General features: G+C 38.2%; 1 protein-coding gene across 3 annotated transcripts in view; it reads left to right on the top strand.

The window, feature by feature from the left end:
- The window catches only part of Plaa (phospholipase A2 activating protein), a 62,045-nt gene that overhangs the window by 17,220 nt on the left and 28,449 nt on the right, over nucleotides 1-16,376 (top strand). For 2 of the 3 annotated variants that reach the window (XM_008828950.2, XM_008828951.3), the window contains exons 2-6: nucleotides 5,556-5,749; nucleotides 12,564-12,664; nucleotides 12,748-12,868; nucleotides 14,144-14,311; nucleotides 15,129-15,264. In XM_008828950.2, coding sequence (XP_008827172.1) covers nucleotides 5,556-5,749; nucleotides 12,564-12,664; nucleotides 12,748-12,868; nucleotides 14,144-14,311; nucleotides 15,129-15,264 — 720 coding nt within the window. The remainder of the gene's footprint in view (nucleotides 1-5,555; nucleotides 5,750-12,563; nucleotides 12,665-12,747; nucleotides 12,869-14,143; nucleotides 14,312-15,128; nucleotides 15,265-16,376) is intronic. The other variant, XM_008828952.3, reaches the window with a different exon arrangement.

Raw genomic sequence — 16,376 nt, 5'->3', positions numbered from 1 at the left:
CTGTCCTCTGTCCTGCAGCCTTTTGATAAGGCTGGTTCTGGTTTTTGTTAAGTTTTAACAAGTGGGCTGTGGGCCCCTGAGCACTCATGGTGCCTAGTTTCTTTTTAGTTTCTCACTAGTACTTTTTTTTTTTTTTTTTTTTTTAGACCAGGGTCTCTTTAAGCCCCAACCTGCCATAATTTCACAGGCAGGCCACGACTGTTTTGATATTCTGTGGGCCCCTGAGCACTCATGGTGCCTAGTTTCTTTTTAGTTTCTCACTAGTACTTTTTTTTTTTTTTGTCTTTTTGAGACAAGGTCTCCTTGTAGCCCCAGCTGGCCTAAATTCACAGTGTAGACCAGGCTGGTCTTGAACTCATAGCCGTCTGCCTCTGCCACCAGACTGCTGGGATTAAAGGCGTGCACCACCATGTCCAGCCCCACCAATACTTTTAAGTATCTTTTCATTAACTTAAGAATACTTAATGCTTACCATGTGAAATGTTATGGTAGGAACTTGGGAAGATATGAGGAGAACAAGATCCAGATTCTACCACTAAGAACCTAATAGACCACTGTAGATAATACACAGAAACATCTAGGTTGAGAAATGCTAAGTTACTCACATAGGTAGAGTTGATGGTTTACATAATACATACTGATCTTTATGCTGGGTGTGATGTTGCATGGTTGAAATCCCAGGCCTCAGGAGATTGAAGCAGGAGGATCATTAGTTTGAGCTAAACTTGGGGCTGTATAACAAGACTCTGCTTCAAAAACAAATAGAGAGATTATTCAGTTTTTGTTTTGATTTGTTTTAGATTACTTTAAAAAATGTATGCATATGAGTATACATGTGTGGTGTGTGTGAGATGTGTTACAGGTACACAGGACTGCTCACAAGGAGGCCAGAAGAGGGTGTCCACCTTGCTTCTCTGAGGCAAGGTCTTTTGCTGAACCTGGAGCTTCTGTTTGTTTCATCTAGGCTGATACTGTGCCAGCCCCTGTGCTCTTCCTGTCCTTGCCCCTGTCCGTTCTGAGATTACTGGGAGTTGGTGGAGTCACACCCAACTTTTCCTTGGGAGCTGCAGTCAGAATTCTGGTCCTTATACTTGGGTAGGGAATACTCTTAACCAACTGACCCACCTCTCCAGCCCTGGAGAGATTTTAAAATATATTGTATCTTTTAACTTTCTCTGAGCTTATTAATAAAATTATTTCAAAAGCATATTTGTAAAAAGCCACTAAAGTGAAGTGGATAAATGAAAAATTACTACCAGATAACATCATAATTTTTCTTATGATTGAGCTTCTGAGAGATTCTGAAAAGTTACTACTGGTCCTCATTACAAGGGTCTGGCCTCTTTGTTGTCATTTAAAGAGCTTTGTTGAACTGATGACCTCTCCAGGGACTCACCCCCCTCCCTTTTTTTCCCTTTTTTGAGACATAGTTTAATTGTGTAGCCTAGGCTGAACTTTGAACTTGTAATCCATATGTCCTACACACCTGGGTCCAACTTAAAAAAAGGAAAAAAATGTTTTTTTGTTTTGTTTGTATGTGTGTGTAGAGGCCAGGGGAGGACAAGTGTCCTGCTGTGTTACTCTGCCTTGTTTCCTTGAGATAAGGTCTCTCTCTGAACCTGTTAGTTTTCAGCTAGACTTTCGGCTAGGCTGCTGGCCAGCAGGCCCCAAGAGTCCTCTTGTCTGTCTTCCCAGGCAGCACTTGGGTTAAGGTGCTCACACACAGGCCTTGCTTTTTATGTGGGTGCTGGGGATCCAAATTCAGGCTCTTGTGCTTGCATGGCATTGAGCGCTTAACCACTGAGCTGTCTTCCCTGTCCAGTTGGGGTTTTTTTTGTTTGTTTTGTTTTTAATTGTAAAATGCATAACAAAATTGGCCATTTAACTAGTTTTAGATGTATAGTTCAGTGGTATTTAAGGCATCATAATGTTGTAACACTATCACCACCATCCATCTTCATAACTTGATCTTGTAAAACTGAAACTGTACCCCCATTAAAGTAATAACTGCACTTTGTCCCCTCCTTTAGCTCCTGGCGGCCCCCATTCTACTTATGTCTGCCGTTTCCACCCTTAAGTAACTTGTAGTTCGTAGAAGTGGACTCATACAGTAATTGTCTTTTTGTAACTCATGAATTTCACATAGCATGTTGTCCTCACAAGTCATCCATATTGTGGCATGTGTCAGAATTTCTGCCTTTTTAAGCTGACTAAAGTTCTCTTTGTATATAGTGTACTTTCCTTATCCATTCATCCATTGGTGGACATTTTAACTATCATAAACATTGCTGCTATGAACATGATTATGTAAGTATCTCTTTAAGAGTGCTTTTGTTTCTACTGGAAATATACTCAAAAGTGAAAGTTATTGGATCATATACTGATTGCTTTTAATTAATAGAAGGAACTGCTGTACTGTTTTCCATGGTGTCCTGTTCTTTGGTAGAATGTTGGTTTAATGTGTTGAAGTTCTCTGTTTCCTTACTTTTTTATATTTTGGTCTTGCTGAGGATTGAACCCAGGCCTTACCCATGGCTAGGCAGATGTTCTGCTACTGATCTGTATTCCCAGACCCCAGCTCATTTTGTGTATGCTTCTGTCCATTGTTGAGAGCAGGATATTGAAGTCTTCGGTTGTTACAGTAGAACTGTCCTTTCAGCTCTGTCAGTTTTTATATTTTGATGATCTCTTGTTAGGTACAATATTAAATAATGTTGCTCCATTTGTTCCTTTTTGTTTTCTTGGGGCGAGGTTTTGCTGTGTAGCCTCATTCACTGGACTCTCAGGCATGTGTCAGCACACCTGGCATGTGAGTTTAGTAGTATACATTGTCATACTTGGCTCAGTACTACTTTAATCAAAGTCTGTCTGAGCTAATATTAGTACAGCTGCCCCTGGCTTTCTTCTCCGTACCATTTGTGTGGAGTATCTTTTTCCAGTGTTTTGGGGGATCTAAAGTGAGCCTTGTAGACAACATGTATTTAGATTTTGTTTTGTTTTGTTTTGCTGATCTGTCTTTTGATTGAAGAGTCTAGTCCATTGATATTTAAAGTTAGTGCATTTTTCTATTTGTTTTGGTATGCCTTTACAGCTTTTTAAAGTTCTCATTTCCTACAGTAGTGTCTCTTAAATTTAGGTGGGTTTTTTTTTTTTTTTCAATGAAACCTCATTTTCGTTTTTCTTGTATATATTACATATATACATTTGTTTGCTTTTGAGAGGTCTTCCTGAGTTCCAGCTAGCCTAGAACTTGCTATGGCTGGCCTCACTCTCACAGAGATCCACCTGTCTCTGCCTCCTAAGTGCTGGAATTAAAGACATGTGCTTACCATGCCCAGCTATATTTAAAGTTTTAAAAATGTATCTATTATGTTGTGCTTGTGTGTGTAGGTGTGGACAGATTGCAGAAGGTAGTTCTTCCTTCTACCATGAGGGTCCTAGGATTAGAACTCAGGTCATCAGTCTTGGTAGCAAGCACTTTGACTTGCTGAGCCATCTTGCCAGCCCAAGCCTAGTATCTTTTTGAGGATTGTATTTGATGTATCACTTTTGTCACTGTAAGGTATGGGTCACCTTATCTTGAAATTTTTAGAGATGTATATATTCATATCTTCCATCAAATTTGAGTTTATTTTGTTATGTGTTTCTTTTTTTCAGCCGTTATTTGACTAAATAGTCTCTCTGCTCTCCCCTCTTTCCCCATTTTGGAGCTGTCACAGAGTATATGTGTGTGGTTCATTGTTTCCATAGGTTTCACAGGCCCTATCTGTTAACACCCGTCTTACTCAGACTTGATCAGTTCTACTTTGCTGCCCTCAAGCTCACTGACTTTCATCTGTCTGTAGATTTGGGATCCTAGATCTTTTCACTCAAGTGGTTTTCATTTAGCATGCATATTCACTTTCTAACTTTCCATATTATATGCAGTTGTTTTTGCCACATCCTAATTTTAGGGTCGTTCTTTTATTTTGTATTTTGAAGAGGGGAGTCTCCTATATAAACAAGACTGGCTTTGAATTTAGTCTTCTGACCTTAACTTCCTGAGTGCCGGAATTATAGACATGTACCCTGCTCTTGGCTATCAGTATTCTAGTTTTTATTGTCTGGCCTCAAAAATGGAAAAGGAGAAAGTTGAAGGGGTGAAATGGGCCTTGGTCCTTTAAATTCCTTGGAAGTCACTTCAGCTAGAGAGGCAAGTGTTGTTTGCAAGAACTGGGAAGGCAAGAAGCCACAGCGCTGGCTGCCTGCTTTTGAAGTCAAACTGGTCAGAGAACAGACCTCTGATATTTGGAGGACAGGATTTTCTGTGTCCCATCTGGCTCTTGCATCTGTGTGTAGTCTGCTCCAGGAATGTGTGGAAGATCACCCATTATGGGGCTGGTAGGTAAGGGATAGGTAGCTACTGCAGTGTGAGTTGCTGAAATAGATCAAAATTAACTTCAGGGAGCTGGGAATATAGTATGCAGGCCTTGATCCCAGAAAAATCAACCAACCAATAAAATAAAAATTCAGTTTATTATGTGTGCCTTCTGCTGGAAGTTGCAAGCCTTCAGTTGATACCACAGTTCAAAATAGTACCAGCAGACAAATTCTGCCCATGCCATTTGCTGTCTTAAGTGTGGAGAAGGATTTTGGGTACTCCTACCCTAATTAGCATCTTCAAAGAATCTTAGGGGAGGGGCCGCTTGGTCCGCTTTCCCTACTGCTGGCATAGAAGTCATTTTTCACAGGTCTCCTTAGCCTTTACTCCTTGCCTGTCAGCTTTCAGTGCTTGAAGTTGTATTATAAACTACTGCTTATATTTAAACTGATAGTTTAGTGGGGTTTGGGAAAGAAGCAAAAATAGACAGGCTTTTAATCCAGGAATTTTATCTTTTTATGTGCATTTGCCTTATCTCCTTCAACTAGACTGCAAACTCTTTGGTTTAGCTTTAGGTAGGGCTATAACTCTTTATGCCTCTTAATAACTAGACTAGTTTAATATTTTCCACATAGCATATCATACCCTGTTGTTTGACTTGTTAAGTAAAACAGTGATGCTATGTAATTAATGTGTGTAACAAATTCATAATCGTTTGCCCTGAGCAGTATATCAGCTCCTTTTTTTTTTTTTCTAGCTGTTTAGATGGACATACACTAATGAATACTAAGCTAATACTTCATTGAGTATAGTTGTTTTACTAACCTGGATTCCTTTATCCTAATTTCACGGGTTTCACGTCACAGTCCTAGAGTAACAGTAACTGAAAGTAGAGTGAGAAGGGAGAGGGAGAAAAGGCCACTTGGAATATTTGTTTCCTGCTCTTTCCTTGTTTTTCATGTTAATTAATATCCTCTTATCGAGGAAACATGTCAAGATTTTCCTAGTCTGTTATAATCCCTTATTGCACCTCATGTAATTTAGCTATTTCATGTTTAATTTAAAGCAATGGGTTCTTAGAATGGCACATACTCTTAATATTCAGCCCGAATACTAAATGAAGATGAGAACTTCTGTGTTTGATTTCCTAGGGTAAGTCAGGGGGTTATGTCTACTAATCACCTTGTCTTTCCAGTCCTCACAGGGGCTTTACAGAAATGCACTGTATGAGTGGCCACTCTAATTTTGTGTCTTGTGTCTGCATCATACCATCAAGTGACGTATATCCTCATGGACTCATTGCCACTGGAGGAAATGACCACAACATTTGCATTTTCTCACTGGACAGTCCAATGCCGCTTTATATTTTAAAAGGTCACAAAGATACTGGTAAGTATGGCATGCTGGTGTTTTTCTATCTGTGGAAGTTGCACCCCTTGAATTAAAATTCACATACCTTTCTGCTTGTGTATTGAGCAGTGTTTGTTAGTGAAAAACTTTTTGAAATGTTTTGATTGAGGTCTCTGTTTTAAATTTAGTTACACATTTAAAGATTGGCATATGCAAGTAGGTTTTCTTTTTTGTACTGGGGATCAAACCTAGCGTCTCCTGCATACTAGGAAGCCTCTGCCACTGAGCTATGTCTCAAGCCTATATAAATAGAGAAAGTGAAGTGTTTGATTATAAAAGGAAGAGGCTATATAATTTTAATATATGTCATAATTTTGGAGTTTCTGCTATTTTGTGTAAAGAAGTTATTTACTTAGGAAAATTATGTCTTTTGGCTGTTATCTCTGTATTGATGCAGCAAATAGAAGACAGAAGGAATGTGCCTATGGATCTGGAATCATTATTGAAGAGTAAATGCTTCTGAATAGCATTCTCTGATTTGTGTATATTCTTGATTCTGTGATAATCCTGGACTTGTGTGTGGCTTAACAGCTTTGTTATAAAATGATATGTTTACTCAGTGTGGTTATATGTACTTATTTTTATTTCTTCTTTTTTTGGTCTTTTTGAGACAGTCTCCCTGTAGCCCCAGCTGTCCTGGAACCACTATGTAGACCAGGCTGGCCTTAAACTCACAGAGATCCGCCTGCCTCTGCCTCCCACGTGCTAGGATTAAAGGCGTGCACCACCACGCCTGGCTTTTTTATTTCATTTTTTAAGATTTATTTTAAAGTGTGTATTTGAGGGGCTGGAGAGATGGCTTAGCAGTTAAGAACATTGTTCTTGCAGGAGACCTGGGTTCAAATCCCAACACCCACATGGCAGCTAACGACTGTCAGAAACTCCAGTTCCAGGGTATCCAGCAGCCCCTTCTGTCTTCTGTGGGCATTGCACGATGTGGGTGCACTTACCTACATGCAGGCAATACATGCATACACATAAAATAAAAATAGTGAAATAAAAAATGTTTTAAATATGTATTTGAGTGTTTTGCCTGCATGTGAGTGTGCAATATGCATGACTGTCCTTGGAGGCCAGAAGAGGGTTCCAGATCCCCAGGAATTGGAATTATAGATGGTTGTTAGCCTCCATGTGGGTGTTGGGACCGAAACCCAGGTCCTCTGCAAGAGCATCAATTGCTCTTAACCGCTCAGCTCCCTCTCCAGCCTGAAGATTTGGTTTTATTATTTTTAATTAAGCATATGTGCATGTGTCTTTGTGAGTGTAGGCACGAGTTCGTACAGGTGCCTATGGAGGTCAGAAGTGTGCAATCTCCCTGGAGCTGAAGTTGCAGGCAGTTGTGAGCTACCGAGTGTGAGTATGGGGAACCAAACTTGGGTCTTCTGTAGGAGCAGCAGATCATACTCTTAACTGCTGAGCTACCTTTCCAGCCCCTAAACATGCATACACCTATATTTGTATGTGTAGAATACTTTTGGACATGAGCTAATAAACACCTAAAATTTAATTCCTGTAAAGAATAGTAAAATGTTTGTATATATGTGTTTTTGGCTCTTTTTAATATTTTATTTTTATTTTGTGTGTATGAGTGTATTGCCTGCACATATACAAGTGTACCTGTTCATTCAGTGCCCAAGGACATCAGAAGAGGGCATTGGATCCCCTGGAACTGTAGTCAGGGATGGTGGTTAACTGCCGTATGGGTGCTGGGATTCGAACCTGGGTCCTCTGAAAGAGCAGTCAGTGCTCTTAACCACTGAGCCATCTCTCCAGCCTCTGTATGTGTGTGTGTATTTATTTATTTATTTATTTATTTATTTATTTATTATATTGAGACAGGGTTTCACTATGTAGCCCTGGCTAGCCTGGAATTGCTATGTAGACCAGGCTAGCTTTGAACTTCAAGAGATCTGCCTATTTCTGCCTTGTAAATGCCGAGATTAAAGGTGTGTATAACCACACCCAGCATGTGTTGTGTTTTGATAGAATGATAGAGATATAAATTTTTTTTATTATAGAATGCTTCAGATGTATACAAATTATACTTGGTATTTTATAATATTTTTAAATATTTTATTTATTATTTTATATGTGTGAGCATCTTGCCCATGTATATGTAAGTGCATCCGTGTTGTGCAAAGCCCGTAGAGGTCAGAAAGGGTATCAGATTCCCCTGGAACTGGTATGGATGGTTGTTAGCCACCATGTGGGGGCGAGGATTCAAACCCTGGTCTTCTGCAAGAGCATCAAGTGCTCTTAACTGCTGAGCCATCTTTCCAACCCCTACCATGCTATTATTTTAAAATGAAATTCTTGATATCATACTATTTTTTTTCTAGAGTATTTCAATATGTAACTAACACATTGCAAACTTTTTCTGTAAAGGTTCAGTTATTAAATGTATTATGCTTTTCAGGCCATATGGTTGCTGTTATAATTACTCATGCAAAAGCATGTCTAGTTTAAATTAATGAATCAACATGTCTGCTTTTCAATAAATCTTTAGGATTTCTCACATGTTGGCAAGTGCTCCAGTACTGAGCTGTATCTCTTTTTACTACTTTTGAGACAGGATCTTAGTAAATTGCTCAACATATCCTTGGGCTCACTCTGTAGCTGAGGTAGACCTTAAGTTTGTGATCTTACTGCTTTAGCTTTCTGGGTAGCTGGGATTGCAGGCTTGTGCCACCAGGTCATCAGTAAGTCCTTCTAATCTTTTGTTAGTATAATGTCTATAAAGACAAGCATGACCATAAGTCTTTTCAACGGCTCCTTTCCATTGTTTTCCCTTCCTATTTGAAACTAGATTAGTATCCCTGAAGAATTTCCCGGTTTGAGTTTTGGTGAGTATCTTCTAACATTTGCTTGAGTCTCCAGTATGTCTTACAGTCTGTAGCTTGTATTCTAGAAGCTTCGTGACACTCAAGTTCAGATTTTTGGCAGGATGATGTTATAGTGTTGTGTGCTTTCTGTAATATTGCATCAAGAAGCACGTAAAATCCGTTTCGAACCCAGACTTACTCTAGGTAAGCACTCTACTAGCACTCTACCACTGAGCTGTGTCCCCAGTCCATCTGTTTGTGATGGTAAGATTGCTCCTTGGACTTAAGTGTTGGATCATCTGTTCAGTGTAAAGTTCTCATCAATCTTTTATACAGTGCTAATATTTAATAGCTACTGATAATTGTCTGAACCCAGTACTCTAAAATTGTTCATTGGAAACCTCTTCTGCACCTCTGTCTGACCTTCTGATTAGACCTTTGGTAGTCTCCTTGCTTTCTGGTACTAGAGAATATTCTGGTTTCACTTGTGCATGTCTTGCTCTAAACCCGAAGGCAGCTTTTCAGCAAGGAGCCCTGCTTTTTTCCTTATTGCTGTTTACTGAGAAATGGATTTAGAAATCTCAAGTTTGAGCTCTAAATGGAGCTCAACAACATTTTTTACTTAATTGTATTATATGATTATGCAAAGCATAGTTTTGAGCAAAAACCACTAACTAGGAACATAGGCAAAGAAAATTAGGTTCTGTGTTGCCTTCTTGAAAATAAATTTTTATTAACTTTGCTTTTCCTTAAAAGAAAAAAAGCAAATGTGTATATAGATTTATGTTCTCCCTTTCTTAGATAGGATATACATTATGTACAATATTTTGTTTTATTTTTCCTTGATAATGTTGTGGAGTGTCCTAGTTTGTTTCTTCATTGCTATGACAAAATACTCTGACCAATACCAACTTGGGGAGGAAAGGATTTATTCAGCTTACATCTCTCGGGTCACAGTTCATCAGGGATCCCAAGGTTAGGAACTCAGGGCAGGAACCTGGAGGCAGGAGCTGGAGCACAGGCCATGGAGGAACATTGCTTAATGGCTTGCTCCCCTGGCCCCTACTCAGCCTGCTTTCTTATACAACATAGGCCCACCTGCCCAAGGGTGGCACCACCCACAGTGGAATGGGCCCCCCCACATCACTCACAATCAAGAAAATGCTCCACAGACATGGCCACAGGCCAGTCCAATGGAGGCAGTTCCCCAGTTGAGGCTCCCTCAACCCAGGTGTGTCGAGTTGACACTAAAGCTATCCAGCACATGGAGATTACTTCATTACAGTATATAATAATCTTTTTCATCCCCTTTATTGCTGTGTAATACATCATTATTATAACCCATGCAGCTATTTATGGAATAAATAAATGGTTTATGGAATGGACAGGTGTGGTCAGCACCAGAATTTCCAGTCTTTTGATAGTATAATGTCTTTATAAATAGCCTCGTGTAACAGGGTATAGTGGCACATACCCATTATCCCAGCCCTCAAGAAGCTGAGGTAGGAAGATCACCCCAAGTTCAAAGCTGGCCTGCTCTACATAGAGCTTAAGGCTGGCCAGGGCTACATAGTGAGACCCTCCTTTTCAAAAATGTGATGGATGGATGATGGATGGATAGATGGACTCCATCTCAAGATAAAAGAATGATAAAAGTGATAGAGGAAGATACTCAGTGTCCTCCATCGGCCTCTGTGGGTGCACAGGTACGTGCAGAGCATGCAGACACACCACATACAAACTGTTTATAAATTAGAGCTGTAGCTTTTTGATATGAAGTGCAGTTATTCTGACTGTTTTCCTTTGCATGTGTTTTTTTTTCTTCTCAGAATGTAAAACTCTGTCTTGGTCCTTCATAGTGCTTAAGTTCTCAAGGAAATCCAGACAATAAAAATACAGCTTTACCTTCTGGAGAATTTTTTTTCTGGCTGATTGATTTCTAATTTCTTGAAGTCATCTTTTGTTGCCAAGGCCAAATGTCATTTCCTTTAAAAAAAAAAAAAGATTTATACACTCTGAAGAGAAACCAGAGTATTGTGTCATTTCATTTTTCTAGCATATTACACTAATGAGTCATGAATGAAGAAATTAGTGGCATATCAACTTTTGTCAGTTTTTTAGCCAGGATTGGTTTTGAAGCAAGTAATGCTGTCCTGTGCTCTGTCTGTGTGAGACAGCCTCCAGATGTGGAGATCAGAAGTGTGAGCTACTGTCTTTAGTGAATATTACTTGTATACTTTGCCTGTTGTATTACCAGTTGTGATTCTGGGCAGTGTATTTTATTTTGTATTATTTTAGATCCTAAAGTTATTTTCCCCTGCATATTCAAAACTGAATTCTGCCTTATACTTATCCAATATGTTTATTTTGCAATTCATTCTTTCTGCTTGATTTTAAAATTAATGTGTAATAAATATTTTCTGGGCTTTATAAATAATGTGTCTTCAATTATGCCACACAGAGAGATGGCTCAGCGGTTAAAAACACTGGTTCTTGCAGAAGACCTGAGTTCGAATCCCAGCACCCACATGGCAGCTAACAACTGTCCGAAACTCCAGTCCCAGGGGGTCTGACAACCTCTTCTGACCTCTGTGGGCATTGCACAACACGGGTGCACTTATCTACATGCAGGCAATACACACATACACATTAAATAAAATAAAAATAATAAATTTTTAAAAAAAATCACTTCCAATACATCAAGATGAGACATTTTTTAAATATGTTTTGTTTTAATTTTATGTGTATGAGCATATTGTCTGCGTGTATGTAAGTGTACCCATGTCATCTAGTGTCCACGGAGGTCAGAAGAGGGTGTCAGGTCTGGAGTTATGAACTGGAGTTATGAATGGTTATTAGCCACCATGTGGGTACTGGGAACCAAACCTGGGTCCTCTGCAAGAGCAGCCGGTGCTCTTAATTCCTGAGCTATCTTTCCAGCCCCTCAAGATGAAGCATTTAAGTCTTCCTGTTCCTAAAGTTTTAAAAACTGGGACTTACTGCATAAATTCAGCTTGAAATATTTTTCATAAGAAATAAATGATATGTTATAAAGTTTTAGAGATGAGTTATTAAAGTTTTCTAAAAGAAAAACTTAAATTAACTTTCCAATAAGGTTGTTAGTGTTTTTGTGTGTGAATGAAGTAATAATAGAACATTCCAGTAATCTTTGGGGTTTTCTGACTTCCGGGCACTTTGACTTTAAAGAATCAAAAGAACAATCAAATACTGCAGAAGCTTTAAGTTAAGTCTTTTAAGAATTGCTTTTATCAGGGCTGGAGAGATGGCTCAGTGGCTAAGAGTATGTACTGCTCTTCCAGAGGACCTGAGTTCAGTTTCTAGCACCCACATCAGACAGTTCACAACTGCCTGCAACTCTAGCTCCAGACTCCAACACCCTCTTTGGGCCTCAGCAGGTTCCCTTATACAGACTCATAAACATAAATAAAAATGAGAATGAATCGGGGCTGGAGAAATGACTCAGCAGTTAGGAGCACTGGCTGCTCTTGGGGAAGACTGGGGTTCTATTCCCAGCACCCACTTGGCAGCTAACAAATGTCCATAACTCCATTTCCAAGGGAATCCAATACTCGTCATCTCACCTCCGTGGGCATTGCATGACATGAGTGCATTTAGATGTGTGCAGTCAGTACACTCATACACATAAAGTAAAGATAATAAAGAAATGACAGTGAATCTTTAAAAAAAAAAAAAAAAAGGAATCTTAAGTATAGCTTTATGGTCACACAGCTTGTAAATGGCTCAGCTAGGCCTTGTTGCAGACATTCTAACACCAGAGCCTATTAGGGTCCAGACCATTGTGCTCTTTTCCATGTCCACCAAATAGAACCTTAATTGGGTAAGAAACTGTCACTTCATAAAGTTGTTTAAAAATTGTAAGATTTAGAAATTTGCCAGGTTAAGTATTTGTCATCATGAAAATGTATTAACTAATGACTTTTCCCCCTTAGTTTGTAGTCTTTCATCTGGAAAATTTGGGACATTACTTAGTGGCTCATGGGACACCACTGCTAAAGTTTGGCTGAATGACAAATGCATGATGACATTACAGGTATCATTTCTGTGTGAATTTTATATAATAAATTAGTATGGAGATTCTGTGGCAGCTTAAATTGATACCCATTTTACTCACAGGGTCACACAGCCGCAGTCTGGGCAGTAAAGATTTTACCTGAACAGGGTTTGATGTTAACTGGATCAGCAGACAAGACTATTAAACTGTGGAAGGCTGGAAGATGTGAGAGAACTTTTTCAGGTAATGTCAGAGTAGATTTTTATAACACATACTAACATTCCATGCTTAACTCAGGTTTTTTTTTTTCTCAAAAGCTTAGAAGCTGAAAAATGGTATACTGGTTGCCTCAGTATAATTGAGGCAACTTGGGTGAATGTAATTTTTCTGACAGTATTTAGTATCTTCTAAAATATTTTAATGAACTTTCATAAAACAACCATACAGAGATTAACAAATAGCAGTCTGATAGGCATATACGTTTGTGCATGTTGTAATGTTTGTAACTTTTGGTATACAGTTAAACTCCAGCTATTTTACACACTGAGGCATCTGTTGTCTATTTACTTAGTTACTAATGTACATACCTGTAACACTGAGGATTTGAACCCAAGCTTTGTACTCTTATTTCTCCCTCTTTCCTTTTTTTCCCTGAGATGATGTCTCCCTGTAGCCCCAGCTGGCCTGGAACTCTGTAGATTAGGCATTTCTAACTCAAAGAGGTTTGCCTGCCTCTGCCTCCTAAGTGCTGAGATTAAAGGTGTACCCTACCACACCTCGTTGGCATTATACTCCTAAGCACATACTCCACTGAGCTACATCACCGCCCTCTCTGCTGTCAAATGGTAATGTCACTTTATGTTGATCATTGAAATTTGTGTTTTTGTTGTTTTTCCTCTTTATTTGTTCCTCAAATGTTCTGAATGATGATCACTATTCTGAATAATATTCAAGAAAGTTCCTTATGTAGATAAAAGTATCTGTGGATAGAAAATAATGCGCGCGCGCACACACACACACACACACACACACACACACACACACAGAGCAAGTCACAAATTTGTGATGACCAAGCTAAATCAACAAAGTCAGGAAATAGTTTTTGTTATATAGTCCTGTTATATTTGAATATTTTATGAATTGTTCTTTTTTATTTTTGGTCCTTTTTTTGTTCTTGGTATTAGGAAACAAAATTTTTTAATTAATTGACACATGAAAATGAAGAATTGTTAATATTAAAATAGTATTTCTGTAAGGTTTAGGAAATAATTTGGAGAAGATATAATAAATGGAAAATAGCTTCCTTCCTAAGAATGGTAATTAAAAAATATTACCAAATCTAAAATACAAATTTTGGTTACTAGGCTTTTCTATAAAAACAACAATAAAATTTTTGTATTTGAAAAATTAGATTTTACTAAAAATCTAAAGTTTAGTTTTATAACGTTAATAAACTATGTAGTGCTGTCAAACTAATAATGCATTTTATTGATATATATTATTATTCTTAAAATTCAGGCCATGAAGACTGTGTAAGAGGTTTGGCAATTTTGAGTGAAACAGAATTTCTTTCATGTGCGAACGATGCTAGTGTTAGAAGGTGGCAGATTACTGGTGAATGTCTTGACGTATATTACGGACACACAAATTATATTTATAGCATATCTGTCTTTCCAAATGGTAGAGGTAAGATTATCTTATGCTATATATTTAGTTTTGTATTGTGTATTGTTTTATCTCATTTTTGAGATGGGGAGAGGAGAACCGATTATTTAAGTCAATTGTATGACTAAACAATTTCGTAACTATTTCTTAAAATATTCTTCCTAATATAAAAACTTACGTGACTACTGTCATACTAACTCGAGTAAATGATTATATTATAGAAAGGTTTCTGGGTGTCTGAGAAGAGAATTGAATAATTAATTGGTCCAAAGAATAGGGTGTGAAATGTAAAATGAATAAAAATGTATTTTGTTTTTTTCTTTTGGATTTTTTGTGAGGGAATCTTATTATGTAGCTCTGTCTGGCCTAGAACTCAAAGAGATCCACCTGCTTCTGCCTCCTAAGTGCTGAGATTAAGGTGTGCGTCACTACACGTGACTAAAATGTGATTTTTGAAGTTATATATGTGACAAAATCTAAAACTGTTTTAGTTACATTGAGATTTAAAAGACCAGTACACTTGTGTATAAAAGTATGTTTATAGGGGCTGGAGAGATGGCTCAGCGGTTCAGAACACTGGCTGTTTTTGTAGAAGACCCAGGTTCAGATCTCTGCACCCACATGACAGCTTACAGCTGTCCATAACTCCAGTTCTAGGGGATCTGACAGCCTCTTCTGTCCTCCTCAGGCATTGCACGACATGGGTGCACTTACATACATGCAGACAATACACACATACACATAAAATAATAAAAATAATAAATATTTTTAAAAATATGTTGAAAAATATACTTAGTTTTATCCAAACATTTTTTTCTTCTATTTTGACTAATTTTAGATTTCGTGACAACAGCAGAAGATAGATCTCTAAGAATATGGAAAAACGGGGAATGTGCTCAAACAATCCGCCTTCCAGCTCAGTCTATCTGGTGTTGCTGTGTGCTGGACAATGGTGACGTTGTGGTTGGTGCGAGGTATTTATATTCTAGCCAGTCACTAAATTTTTTTGTGTCTAGGCCATTGATAGGCACTAGAGTATACGGAGGTAAGCCTCAGAAATCTCAGATGAAGCGGGAGGACTGCAAGCATCTTACAGTTACTAAGAGTCCTCAGAATAAGAACTTTTAAACTAATGGTACGTGTTTTATGATACAGTATCATACTGTAAGTACAGTGAAAACACGAGATGTAAAAGTGGGAGAAAACATTCTGGAAATGTTAAATTGGGTTTTGAAAGGTGAGTAAAAGAATTTAGAATTTCTGATAAAAGAGACAGGGTTAGTTTTCTTTATGGAATGAATGTTATGTGTATAGAAAATGAGGGAACTGATGGAAGATTGAAGTTGGGGTACAGTGAATGGTGGGTGTGGTGGGGCTTGCTTGTGGTGAACCTTTTTTTTCAATTTTTGTTTTATGTGTATGAATGTTTTACTTGCATGTGTGTAAGTGCACTCATGTCATGCAGTGCCCACAGAAGCCAAACGAGGGTATCACATCCCCTGGAAATTGAGTTGAGGACAGTTGTTAGATGCTATGTGGGTGCTGAGAACCAAACCCAGGTCCTCTGCAAGAGCAGTTAGTGGTCTTAACCACTGATCTAGGTCTTTTTTGGATTTGGTACTTGGGGTTAAGGGATTGTAGCTCATGAGCAACAAATGATCAGATTAAGGTAGAATTTGTGAATTAAGCAGGTTGTGTTCAACTAAAGGTAACATTGGACAGGAAAGCAAACTAGAAATAAGCTATAGAAGTAGAAATACAGTATTGTAAAACATTGGTCTCACAGTGCCTGTGGATAATAAATAAATGCATGAGAGACTTGAGAGAAAAATCAGGGATAAAGCCTTAAACTATGATGACTGGTAAACCCATTAATAAAAATGGAGAAGTGGGAGGATTATTTTGGTTCATAAATAAGGTGATATTTTGGATTTAGATTTCTTGAATTTGAGTGGTGTCTTGTTAGACTTATGGCAGTGGATGGTGGGTAGTTGGGTCAGATCCTAGTATAAGAATTGAGACTAAATTTTTTTAATTTATTCATTTATTTATTTATTTATTTAGTTCTGTTTCTTTTTTTATGGTA

Source organism: Nannospalax galili, unplaced genomic scaffold (assembly GCF_000622305.1).
Source record: "Nannospalax galili isolate Female #2095 unplaced genomic scaffold, S.galili_v1.0 scaffold52, whole genome shotgun sequence".
Classification (NCBI taxonomy): Eukaryota; Metazoa; Chordata; class Mammalia; order Rodentia; family Spalacidae; genus Nannospalax; species Nannospalax galili.
This window is presented reverse-complemented; position numbering and strand designations above follow the sequence as displayed.